The sequence below is a fragment of the Gracilinanus agilis genome, chromosome 1, assembly GCF_016433145.1.
Source record: "Gracilinanus agilis isolate LMUSP501 chromosome 1, AgileGrace, whole genome shotgun sequence".
Lineage (NCBI taxonomy): Eukaryota > Metazoa > Chordata > Mammalia > Didelphimorphia > Didelphidae > Gracilinanus > Gracilinanus agilis.
Window position 1 is genome coordinate 622,735,071 of NC_058130.1, and position 13,671 is coordinate 622,748,741.

Below are 13,671 nucleotides of genomic sequence, written 5' to 3' on the forward strand. Positions count from 1 at the left end.
TACCTGATCTCTCCAAAGACAGCTCCAGCTTTCAAAGTAACGAGAACTTTAGTGCCATCAGGACCTCCAAGAACTTGAACTTCTCCTTGTTTAATGATGTACATCTCTCTGCCAATCTCTCCCTGGAAGCAAAGAAGAAATAACAGTCCATTTGAAAGATCATTTTGTGTATCCACAGAATCAAAGAATTTGAGATTTGAGTGACCATGTAGTCCAACCTTTACCCCAAAGCAGGGTTTCCTAACCCTTTGTTATTCATTGTGGGGTCTTTTAGTAGTCTTGTTTCTCTCCAAATACTTATTGCCTACATTCATAATTGATGGAAATTCTGAGTTTGAGTTAGAAATTAGGGAAAATAAAGATGTATTTTTTCCTATCTAACTTCACAGACTCATTGAGATCTATCAAAGACTCCTTTGGATCTGTGCACACCAGTCAAAGAACTTCTGCCCCAGAGGAATCCCTACTGTAATATTTTGAGAAGTGATTGCCCAGTTTCAACCTGAAGGGAGACACCATCACTTCTCAAGTCTAAAAGTAACATTATTGTGAATAATTATAATAAGAACCCTGTAATGTGGGAATTTGTACCTTTAAAAGAAAAAAACCAACATGAGCCATTAAAGATTGCTATTTGGGTTTTACTATAGACACTAATTAGATATGCTTTGAAACTCTAGTCTGAAACTGAGTTGGCCTGATGAACCTGGGTTCAGGAAGATTTAAGTTCAAATTTAGCTATGTGAACCTGGACAAATCAATTTCTGTTGGCCTCAGTTTCCTCATTGCTAAAATGGGAATAACAATAGTACCACATTGTGTGGATTAAATGAGGTAATATTTGTAAAGTTCTTTGTAATTGCTTGGGGTTTTTCTTGGCAACAATATTGGAGCAATTTGCCATTTCCTTCTCTACCACATTTTATAGGTGAGTAAACTGAGTCAAATAGGATTAAGTGACTTACCCAGGATCACACAGCTAGTGTCTGAAGCCATATTTAAACTCATAAAGATAAGTCATCTTGATTCCAGGTCAGGAATGCTAGTTATTATCATCTAGTCTTCTCTTGAAGCCCTCTCATGAGGCAGAACCCACTACCTACTGAAATAGTTCCTTCTATTTCCAAATGGCTTTCCTTATTGGAAAGTCTTTTCCGCCAACAAGTCTTTTCTCTTTTGAAATGTTCACTTAATGCTTCTGATTGTGCCATCTTGGGCTAATCAGATCCATCTAATCCCTCATCCACAAGATATCCTTTTTTTAATTATTATTATTATTATTTTTTTTTGTTTTAAACCCTTAACTTCTGTGAATTAGCTCATAGGTGGAAGTGGTAAGGGTGGGCAATGGGGGTCAAGTGACTTGCCCAGGGTCACAGGAAGTGTCTGAGGCCAGATTTGAACCTAGGACCTCCCGTCTCTAGGCCTGGCTCTCAATCCACTGAGCTACCCAGCTGTCCCCACAAGATATCCTTTTAAATACAGAAAGAGAGTTCTATCCATCCTTCCTTTTTCTGTTATTAAATATTTTAAGTTGCCTCTATCTATTATCATAGGATATGACCCCATTTCAGCCTGGCTGTCCTTTTTTGTATGTCTACAACTTCTCAATGTCCTTTGCCCAGTGTGAAACCCTAAACTGAATAAGGTACTTTCAGATGTGGTTTTACTGGGGTGGGGGGACAGCGGGAACTTAGAACCTCCCTACACCTGGACATGTCTCTCAGGATAGCTGCCATTTCACTTTATTATACTGAGATTCCAGTCCATCGATGTGGCCTTTGAGATTCTTTCCACACTAATATTTGGGTATTCCACATTCACTTTGGCTAAACTCAGAAAAAATCATCACCAGAAGATTGACATTTAAGTTCTGAATTTCCTTTTGGCTGCAACCATGCATGCAATGGTCTGTTAAGGAACAGGCTTTTATAACTTCCATGGATAGAAGAATACTAACTCTGAAGAAGTTATGGATCTTTTGAAATATTGAGATAGCATAGTTGTCATTCCATCCACACTGCTTCAGATAACTAGAATATGATAAAGCATTTGACACTAAAACTAGGGGAAATGTAATTTAATTTTTCTTTGATGGTTCAGCCAATAAACATTTCTTTTTTAACTCTTACTGTCTGTTTTAGAATTCATATTAAATATTGATACTAAGGCAGAAGAGCAGTAAAAGCTAGGCAATTGTGGTGAGTGACTTGCCTAGGATCATATAGCTAGGAAATGTCTGAGGCCAAATTTGCACCCAAGACTCCCTGACTCTAAGCATGGCACTCTAACCACTGTGTGACCCAGCTGCCCGCAAGATGCATTTCTTAATCATGTACTATATGCCAGACATTGTGCCAAATGTTGGAGATATAAAAGAGGCAAAGGAAATTCTTGCCCTTGAGGAACTCACAATCTAACAGGTCCAACATCCACCCAGTTTAATGGGGAAGGCAATAAGGAAGCAAATATGTATAAACAAGCTAAATGCAGAACAAATAAATAAATAATTAAAAAATAAATTAAAAAAATCAACAGAGAAAAGGTATTAGAATGAAGGAGGATTGGAAAAGACTTCCTGTAGAGCAGTAATTCCCAAAGTGGGTGCTACCACCCCCTGGTGGGAGCCGCATCGATCCAGGAGAGTGGTGATGGCCACAGGTGCATTTATCTTTTCTATTAATTGCTATTAAAATTAAAAATAATTTCCAGGGGGCTAAGTAATATTTTTTCTGGAAAGGGGGTGATAGGCCAAAAAAGTTTGGGAACCACTGCTGTAGATGGTGAGATCTTAGTTGGAACTTGAAGGAAGTCAGGAGGCAGAAATGAAGATGGGGTATATCCAGGAATGGAGGATAGCCAGGAAAAGGCTCTGAGATGAGAGATGGGGGTGTCTTGTTCATGGTACAGCAAAGAGGCCAGTGTCACTGGACTGAAGAAGACATGACAAGGAAGAAGGCGCAAAAGTGAAGACGGCTAGGATGTAAAGGAAGGGCTTTAAAAGCTAAACAGAATTTCATATTTGATAGTTGCAAAGGTTAAAGCACATATCATTCCTCAGGGTCATAAACACGAATCTAAATTATCATGTAGCCATGGGGAAATAGTGATTATTGGGATTTCTTATTTCAAGACTATCAAAGAAACAGACTTTTATATAGTATTCATAAAGTACTTTTAATTCTGAATGAAATTCCCATATTTTATCTCATATTATACTAATATAATCCTTATTTTCACCCTCATTTGATAAATGAGGGAAAAAGGAGTTTAAATGGCCTGCTCAAAACCAAGACTTTAGTAGTAAAACTAGGGCTAGAACCCAGGTCTCCTGCAGATCAGAGAATTCATTTCAATTTTGCATTTTGTGTAATTCTAAGCATTTATTTGTCCTGAATGAAGTTTGATTATTTTGTAGTATTATTAACATTACATTAAAAGCATTGCTAATGATAAACTAAACATACAAGACAAATGTGATTTTAAGTGCATTGGCAGGCAAATTTATTTCTTTATGCAACATAAAATTATGTATGTTTGATAAGGAAGAATGGAAACAGTCAGTAAATTCTAGTTGTTCAAGATACACTTCAGGAGGTCATGATTATGAGAGTCTCACATTTTTTCTCCTTACCATGAATCAACTTGAAAAGACCTGGAATGATTTTTTTAAAACTTTCCTTAACTCGGAAAGAAGTACATAATGGGCTCTTAAATGTAATTCAGCATTTTAAATGATTTTTTAATGATCGTTTTCATACTTTTCTAAGGAGATTACGAATAATTAACCAGGCCAAGCAGCCACTGTTCCTTGTATATTTCTAAGCTAATTTAAACTTTTGTTGGATGTTTACTTAGCATTCAAAGGAAGTGATATTCCCAGGAAAAAAGAATTACATGATAAAGTCAAATCAAATCAGATTCTTTGGGGGTTGATATATAAGTTAGTCTGAGATGGTTAGAGAAATAGCTGAAATAAGAAATAAAATTTAAACCCAATCCTGGGCAATGCCTACCAAAAAGGCCTCGGTAAATTTCCAGGATGCGTTTGTGGAGATTGGATCCCAGGGATAGAAGGCCTCCTCTCTTCACAAAAATGTAGGCTACTGCATACCACTGTGGTGAAAGGCCCTATTACTGCCTGAGCTTGTCTCTGTCCTCCCAAGTCAAGTTCCAGGCTGACAATTGTCTAGCAGAGGTTACTAGTCCAGATAAATCTATTCTCAAGCATAACTTATTGTTACTGTTTGTTTCAGTCATGTCCAATTTTTCATTATCCTTTCTGGTATTTTCTTGGCAAAGATACTGGAATGGTTTGCCATTTCCTTCTCTAGCTCATTTTACAGATGAGGAAACTGAGGCAAAAATGGTCAAGTGACTTGTCCAAGGTCACACAGCTAGTAAGTATCTGAAAATGGATTTGAGCTTAGGTCTTCCCTCAACTCCAAGTCTGGCATTCTATCCACCGAGCCACCAAGCTGCAGTGAACATTCGACAAATCAGAGCCTTAAAAAAGAGTCTCGTGGACTTAGTTATACTAAATAATTAATACATTTTAAATAAAAAATGGGCAATTCATAGTCTTGAAGTCTCACCAATATAAATGACAACTTATAAAATCAACCCATCTTTAGGCAAACATTAGTGTGAAGGTGGCACTGGCTTTGGACTTGGCCTTGAAAGGAGAGAGAAGAATTCAACAAGGAAAGAGACTGAGATGCTCATAAGCACAGTCTTACGCTGCGTGCTATTTAGATGAGTAAAATGGCCCCAATCCCTTAGGGAGATGCATTTATGTTACATTTCAAAGTTTGCCAAGCAATTAGAGCTACTTAGAAACAGGGCTATTTATAAGCTGAAAATCAGAATAATCTTCAGTTCCAGTTTCTGATGCCATTTGGATGATTTGGAAAGCTTTATTGATGATGTAAGGCTGTGCCTGCTTGAGAACCTCCAAATATAGGGCTGTAGCATTCGGGTCCTGAAGGTAACATGGAAGCGGTATTGTGGTTGCTGGGATTCTTCAACAGCAGCCCAGTTCTGAACCGGCACTGATTTTTTTAGGACACTCGAGTTAGGGGGGACTCATGGATGGACTTAGTGGTTGAGAACTGAATACCTACAACTCCTTATAGTTAACATGAGGTCTCTGGCCAAGCGAATTAATAGAGATTCTGGGACCAGATGAGCTTGGACCAGAGCTGAAACGAGGGATTTTTGCTCCAAGGGCAGGGGACCAAAAACAGGCTTGGGGAAGCAAAGGAGGTGCACCTGAATTCCTCCAAAGAGTAGGGACAGAGAGAGTGGAAATCCTGATGCTGGGATGTCACTGGGAAGAGTGGGGAAAAGTGGGGAAAAAAGTCAAATCGAGTTAAATTCTTTTGGGGTTTTCACATATGTTAGTTTGAGATGGTTAGAGAAATGACTGAAATAAGAAATAAAATCCAAACCCAAGTCCTAGGCAAAGCCTACCAAAAAGAGAAGAGTTGACTTGGGATGAGACCATTGCAGGGCGAGTGAGAGATTTACATGCTACCAAATAGTTTCCTTATTTCACGAATTATTTTTGCTACCAGGTGCTGTTTATTCCTTTCTACTCTGTTGAAAGGTTATAAATGCTTTCAATATTGTAGCATTTTTTTTTGCTTCCTTGGGACAATACTCTGACTTGGAGAAATAATTTCATAGTTTTGGGGCTTAAAGAACCTCCTGATGTAAGATTATAGATTTAGAGCTGGAAGGGACCTTGGACAGCATCATTTCCAACACCATCATTTTACTATTGAGAAAACTGAAGCATAGAGAAATTAAGTGGCTTGTCCACAGTGTCCGAGGCAGTGTTTGAACCAAGTTTATCTTAACTTGTACTCCAGTGTCTTATCCATTATATCACACTGCCTTTCCTCCTAAAATATCATGTTAGACTCGATGTCCTTAGGATGGTACCTCATACTAGTCATTAGAAGATAGGGTTCCAACACATTTCTAGGGTTGTAGGAGCAGGACATTTTGTTCCAAATATGGCCTGTGGATAATCACATAAGAGTAACTGCTGGTAGTTTATTATACATTTAAAAAAGCAGAGTACCTCCAATTTCTATACCTTTTTCCTCCTTTAAATATTTTAAACGAATGACTTGTAACTATAGAGAATTTACATGGATACAAAATGGTTTTTTAGACTACCCCAATTCTATATTCTGCCATGTAAGTAATGGAATCCATAGTGTCTAGTACATTTTGATGTCTGGGAGCCTATTATTATTATTATTCAGCACCACATATCATAATTATCTCTCTTCCACTGGAACTCACGCAGGACATATTTTGTCTAAAGTACACTCTTGGCCTAAGTCTGAGCACTACTTTGAATCTACCAATTATCCTTGAATTTGAAAAGTAGAGTTTACTCACCTTTTTGCAGACAAAGTCACCAGGTAAATACACACTAGATTTCAATTTCAGAAGGATGTCATAAATCATCTGTGTATCACACCCCTATTGAAAAAAATTGAAAATGAAAAAATTTTTTTCTAGACTTGAGTAATATCTTTGTTACATCTTTTATAAAAAATAACTCCTTAAAATGAAATAAAGATAAAAAATTAAAAAAATAACTCAAATGGTTTTTATAGCAGAGTGGAAATAAATATTAGCAAAATGTTTGGTGAATTGTTGGTGAAACTAAATCCTGGATTCAGTTCCTGACTCTTTTACTTGCTATTTGCTTAAGTGTGAGCAGGTAAGTTTATCTTCACCCTTTCTGCATTTGTAAAATTAAAGGGTGGGATGAAATGGCTTCTGAAATCCCTCCCAGCTTAGACCATTGATTGTATTATATGCCACTGGTCCCTGGGTGTGAATTTGCCCATGTGTTTCCTTTTTCAAGAATAATAAGTAAGGGGGCAATTGGGTGGCTCAGTGGATTGAGAGTCAGGTCCAGAGGTGGGAGGCTGTGGGTTCAAATCTGACCACAGACACTTCCTAGCTGTGTGACTCTGAGCAAGTCACTTAACCCCCATTACCTAGTCCTTACCACTTTTCTGCCTTAGAACCAATACCCAGTATTGATTCTAAGATGGAAGGTAAGGTTTTTTTTTTTAAAGAATAATAAGGATTTTCAGAAATCAAGGATGCAAATGTTTTCTTCAAAAGACACAGTGATGTTGCAATTATTTAAAATGTGATTATCTCTCAAAAGAGAAATTTCAGTTTCTCTTTAGTATGGTGTCTACATGAAGGCAAGCCAATATGTTGGTAATAACCTAATGTAAGGTGTTGTTTTAAGGTGGGAGTAGGTTCCATTATTCCATAGGATGAAATGCTGTCCAGAAGAGATAGACAGTCCTAGACTTGTGATTGGAGAGAAACACTTTTATCTACAGTTTGGGGTATCAAGCCAACTCAAGGCAAAGGAAATGAGTATCATACTGTTGTTAAGCCATTTTAGTCATGTCTAACTCTGTGTCTGCATTTGGGGTTTTCTTGGCAAAGACACTGAAATGTTTTCTTACATTCTCCTCCAGCTCATTTTACATGTGAGGAAACTGAGGCAAAGAGGGTTAAATGACTTGCCCAAGGTCACACAGCCAACAAGTGTCTGAGGCCACCTCTGAATTCATGAAGAATCTTTCTGACACTAGGCCTAGTACTCCATCCGTTAAACTACCCATTAAGTATATCAGTAGGCAGTTAATATGTTGTTTATTTAATTGAATTACATTTATATATCTTAATTCCTCAACTAGATTATAATCTTCATGATAACAGGATCATCTGGAGATCTTAGCGTGTTTATTTATGTTGTTTTAAAAACTCTTACTTTCTGTTCTGGTAAGAACTCTAGGACAGAAAGGCAAAGACTAGGCAAAGTAGGGTTAAGAGACTTGGTCATATATAAGGAAATGTCTGAGGCCAGATCTGACCTCCTGACTCCAGGCCTGCCATCCCATCCATTGGACTACCTAGCTGTCTCCAATCTCCATTCATTTAACTTATCTCTACATTGCTTTGCAGCAATGTAAAGCAGGCATCCAATCTATCTTTGTTCTTGATGATAAATTCATTCCTGGATCTTTAAACCCTGCTCACCAAAAGGACCAATTTCCATGCTTTCATATATTTGTTCCTGAATTGAAATTTAATCTGTCCTTGACAGCATGGCTGTTGGTTTTTTGCATACCAGCCCTTTTCCCAACTTTGATGGTAGGCGTATTCCACCCATTTTCCTTCTTTTGCCTTTGAAATCTCACCATTACTGCAAAGCTTACTTAAAGGAAAATGGAGACACTGCAACTTTTCACTGGGAGAAAATTAAGGCAGTACATATATACAGAGTAAAGGTGCAGATCAGTCTCTATCTTTATGATTGGTTAGTCAAGTGGTAATCCACCATTTTTATTTGGCAAAGTGATGATGAGGGGAAGGTGATGGATTTCCTACTGTTGATCAATTGATTTGAGTTCTGCTCCATGTCTATAGGCTGAGGCTTTTAAGTTGAGTGCATTGTCTAGCAAACACATTATTCTATTCATAAGGGGTGCAGGAGGCAGAGCTGTACAAATTTATCACTTCTGCAGAAGAAGCAGTTTGCAATGTGAGTCCTCTTCCTCCTGGGTTGCAGTCAAGTTTGTGCCAAATCATAAGAAGATCACTTTGTGATACTCAAACATCCATCCAGTCCAGAGCAGCAAGAACTTAATAAGTTCACACACATACACACACAAAATGAAAAAAGGCTATCCTAATGGAATTGGCATTCTACTTGGGGGAGATAGGTCTAAAACATGAAAGTATGTATGTATATGCCCAGTTATTATGGCAGAGGTATGGTGGTAAGACATAATGGATGGAAAACAAGCCTTGGAGTCAGGTAAACCTGAGTTCAGGTCCTGCCTTTGACATATATTAATTTTGTGGCCAGAGGAAAATTTTGTTAATATCTCAGTGTTTCAAGCATCTCCCTGAGACCATAAAGTACAGAGAAGTTGATGACTTGTGTTGGTAGAAGGTGTTTCCACACAGGGAGTTCTCCATACTAATAAAATCAAAGGTTTAGACACAAAAACTGAGGAAAGGGAGAGACCACTAAAATTTTTGGAGATCAGAAAGGGTCTCTGTTGGAAGAGTCATATAAACTGAACTTTAATGAAAGTCAGGGATTCTCTAAGATGGAATTGAAGAACAGCTTCATTCCCCACAATGATCACAGTTTATATAAAGGCATGAAGGCAGGGGATAGTTTTCTAGTTTGGGGAAAAAAAGAACTAGATTAGTTAAGTAGTATGTTGAATGTATGAAGAACAGGACTTCTATGAACTGATGCAAAGTGAAGTGAGCAGAACCAGGAGAACAATGTATACAGTAATAGAAATAACAGAAATATATCAGTATCAACAAAGAAAGTCTCCAAGAGATAAAGAAGGGACTCATGATGAAGATGCTATCCACAGCCAAAGAGAGCAGTGCTAGAATCTGGGTGCTTTATTAAGTAAGCCATCTTCTACTATCCTATGTGGGATTATGTGTCTTCTATCATGACATGAGCAATATGGAAATATGTAGTCCATGAAAGTATGGGTATAGCCCATATCAACTATTCACTGCCTCAGGGAGGGCATGGAGGGAGAAAATCTAAATTCTAAAATGTCAAAGAATAATTGGCAAATACTATTTTAATGTGTAACTGAAAAAATAAAAAAATTTGAAAAGAAAATATATGAAGAACAATGAAATAAACCTGGAATGGTAGACTGGAGTCAAATTATAAATGCCTTTAAATACCAAGGTGAGGAGACAGTATAGTTTATCCTTCTTTAGTGAGGTTCTTAATGGACAAGGTTAAACTAATTGCCATATTTCCACTTGACGTGGTGGAGTATAAATGTAGATTTTACTTTTCCTGAGCTATTGAAACTTTGACTCCCTATTTTTTTTTGTTGGGCACCTTACAGAGGAATTTTACTATCTTTATTAAGTATTTGTTTTCTTTATATCATTTCCTACTAACAGATCTTTTTCTAAAACAAATTCCAGACAGCTAATATTAGGATTTCATTTAAAGAGTCACTTTTTAAGACTCAGTTTTCAGTAGTAACTCTCAAAACAAATGTTTCCTTAGGCAGAGACTTCTTATTTGTTTCTCATTTGAGAAAGGACTTATTTTTTAGAGGGAAGGCATTCCAATCACTCAGAAGGGACATTGCTCCCAACCTTCCCCCCCTTTTAAATGCCCTTTCTTGGACACAACCTCTTTCCCTTTAAGGCCAGTAATGCCTTGGATGTTGCTGTAGAAATTTGCATTAGACACATCCTGGCAATACTGAAGTATTATACATATGTGAAGTATATAGTGTTCTGATAGAGTTAACTGTCATTTATCCACACTAATGCCAGGGACATAGGTGGCTGATTAAAAAAAAAGCAGACAGGAAAGTGAAGAACATTTCTAGTTGTCTTTAAATATATGATATCACTTTGGGGGCAGTAGTCTCTGTTACAAAAAATTGATATAGATGAATATCTATAGAAGTATTAATATTTTAATTAAAGCCATGTTGGTAAAATATAAGAAGGCTGTGGCTATCATTTAATTCAAATCGCCCGCCATACCTTCTGCTCACCTGGCTGGCTCGTACCAAAGAGACAGTCCCAATCAAGTCCTCTCTATTTAAGCTACACTTTACGTTGGCTCACATTACCACGTAAGGCAGGAAACCTGTTGAATCATGGGAAATGTAGTTTCAAAGTCCCCTAAATGTTCACAGGAAGTTTATGTATTATATATCTAAATATTTAAGGCTCAAATAAACCCCAAATTTCCACGAACACATTTAATAATGCTAGTTATAATCTGATTAGGCTGAAATTAAATTTGCTTGAACATATGCCAACCAAAGGTATCCTGATGAAAGGAAAATCACTATTGCCAAATTGCATTGATAAGAATAATTAATTATTTACCTTGGCTAATAAGGGCTAAGACCAACTTTATCTTATCAGAATTTGTCTCTGTGAAATTCATGTTCTCTTTAATTCTATTTTTTAACCTTTATTTTCTGTCCTAACAACAATTCTAAGACAGAAGGGCAAGAGCTAAGCAAATGGGGGTTAAATGACTTGCCCAGTGTCACACAGCTAGGAAGTATCTGAGGCCATATTTGAACCTAAATCCTCCTAACTCCAGGCCTGGCACTCTATCCACTGAGGCACCTAGTTACTTCCTATTTAATTCTTTATATTCTGTTGTGGATATTCTCTGGATTATGACCTAGGAGGATCTGAATTCAAATCCTGTCTAAGAAACTTACTATGGCTGTGTGATATTAGACAACTCACAATCTTTATCTGCCTCAGTTTCTTCATCTGTAAAATGAAGATAATAATAGCACCCACCTTTCAGGGTTCATAGGAAGATTAAAAAAAAAGATATTTGCAAAATATTTTGCAAAGCTTTAAGTGCTCTATAAGTGCTTATATCACTTAACTATATATTAATAGATAACATGTTATCTATTAATATATAGTTAAATGATCCATAAATGCTAGTTTTATATATTATTATTAAAATCACTATTTTTCTTTCAGTATAACCCAATAAATTTTTTTTAACCCTTACCTTTTGTTTTCGAATTGATACTAAGTATCATTTCTAAGGCAGAAGAGTGGTTAAGGCTAGGGAATTGGGGTTAAGTGACTTACCCAGGGCCACATAGCTAGGAAGCATCTGAGGTCAAGTTTGAACCTAGGACATCCTATCTTCAGGCCTGACTCTATCCACTGAGCCCATCCTGCTGCACCCAACCCCCATTATGTGACATTGCTCAGTGTTGAGGATACAGAGACAAAAATGAATTTTCATATTCCATAGCAGAAAATGATGTCTATAGTGACAAATATTCAAAATAAATACCAAGTAATTTTGGAGTAGGAGAAATATTATTTCTTCAATTATTTATTTCTTATTTTAATAGTACATATAATATATTAATTATTATATATAACTAATATATAATATTATAATTAATAGTAATAATTGGGGAATCATAGAATCATATATTTGAAGCTGGGATGGACCTCAGAGGCTATTTAGTCTAACACCCCCCTCACCTCATTTTATAGATAAGGAAATTGAAGTCCAGGCTGTTTAAGTGACTTGTTCAATGTTATACAGGTAATAAGCATATGAGGCAGGATATTAAAATTTTTAAATTGGAATTTTTAAATTTGTAACTTTTAAATGAAAAAGAAATGCAACTTGGAATGGATTTAAGGCAACTTGTTGCCCCAAACAGACTTAAAAATAATCATGTGTGGGGGTAGCTGTGTGGCTCAGTAGTTTGAGAGCCAGGCCTAAAGATAGGAAGTCCTAGGTTCAAATCTGGACCCAGACACTTCCTAACTATGTGACTCTGGACAAGTCACTTAACCCCCATTGCCTAGCCCTTACCACTCTTTTGTCTTGGACCTATAATACACAGTATTGATTCTAAGATGGAAGGTGAGGGTTTAAAAAAATAATCATGTGGCTAACAAAGTTTTCAAAGTAAGAAAAGAAAAATCTTTTCTTATGTAAGACCAGCTATACAAAAAAAAAATAGCATATGAGTACTTGGATACAATATACTTATTTGTTAATTTAAGTGCATATTGTTGACTGCTTATAGACAACACAGTGTTTTATAGCTCCCTATGTCAATAAGGACATGGCGACCTCTCTCAAGAAAGCTACTTTTTACACAAAGGAAAGCACAACCCAGAATTCCCTCCACTGGATGCACTCCAGCTAAGTTTAGAGGCCCAAAAGGGCCCGATCAATTTTCCAAAACAAAGTTTGAGGATAATGACAACAAGATAAAAGGAAGAGAACCTCAGAGGAATGAAGTCTGAATTGTGATACCTATTGATCTCTTTGATGGAAGGGGCTGGGAGAAACCCCTTTGTAGATAAATTACCAAAAAAAAATAAGGGAAAGAAATAATTTCACACCAGAAATTCAACACTTTCTGGTCAATGCTTCACATTGCTCTCACCATCCGTTCAAACTCGTCACAGTAGACTGGAGCGTCAGCATCGTCAGTATACGCTTCCCCAATCATTTCCTCCACGTCTCCCTTCAAGATCTGTCACCTTCCCTACGACCAAGTTCTGCCGCTAACCGCGCCACTGTTGTGCTCAGCAAACACACCCGGGGCTTCTCTAATTTCTTCTCCACGGTCTGTGCCTTTCGTTTTCTTGCCATAGTCAGCGGAAATTCTGCAAAGTCAATGTTGCCATTCTTATCAGCGTCGAATTAACGAATAGAAGTTAATTCCTCTTCCTGAGGGTTCTGCCCAAGTGACCTCTTTCTCCTCTCTAATTCCTTTCTCGCCATCCTTATCAAATAGTGAAAAGACTTCTTTGAGTTCTATATGCTGCTCGTCTATCAGCCGTACTGCAAATGCTGCTCGTGCCCCAATTCCCACCAGATAACCTCCATGCTTGTTGGCTGTGACCAGACTCCAGAGCCAGCACACTTTCCAAACGTTTCTTGAAGTTGATGGCGCATGAACTCATCCTTAAGTTGTGGAATTCCAAAGGGTAGAGATAAAGAGGGAGAGTTTTAGGTAGACAGCCCTGAAAGGGGGGAGATAGAATGCCTCATACAGGGTCAGAAAGAGGTAGGTTTGGCTG

The 13,671-nt window shown here is 37.4% G+C and overlaps 1 protein-coding gene across 1 annotated transcript in view; it reads right to left on the reverse strand.

Moving 5' to 3' along the window:
• Positions 1-13,671, reverse strand: part of CNGB3 (cyclic nucleotide gated channel subunit beta 3) — a 171,208-nt gene that overhangs the window by 32,508 nt on the left and 125,029 nt on the right. The window contains exons 14-15 of the mRNA XM_044683791.1: positions 6,415-6,498; positions 4-122 (exon numbers count right to left, since the gene is read on the reverse strand). Of these exons, the coding sequence (XP_044539726.1) occupies positions 4-122; positions 6,415-6,498 (203 nt within the window). The remainder of the gene's footprint in view (positions 1-3; positions 123-6,414; positions 6,499-13,671) is intronic.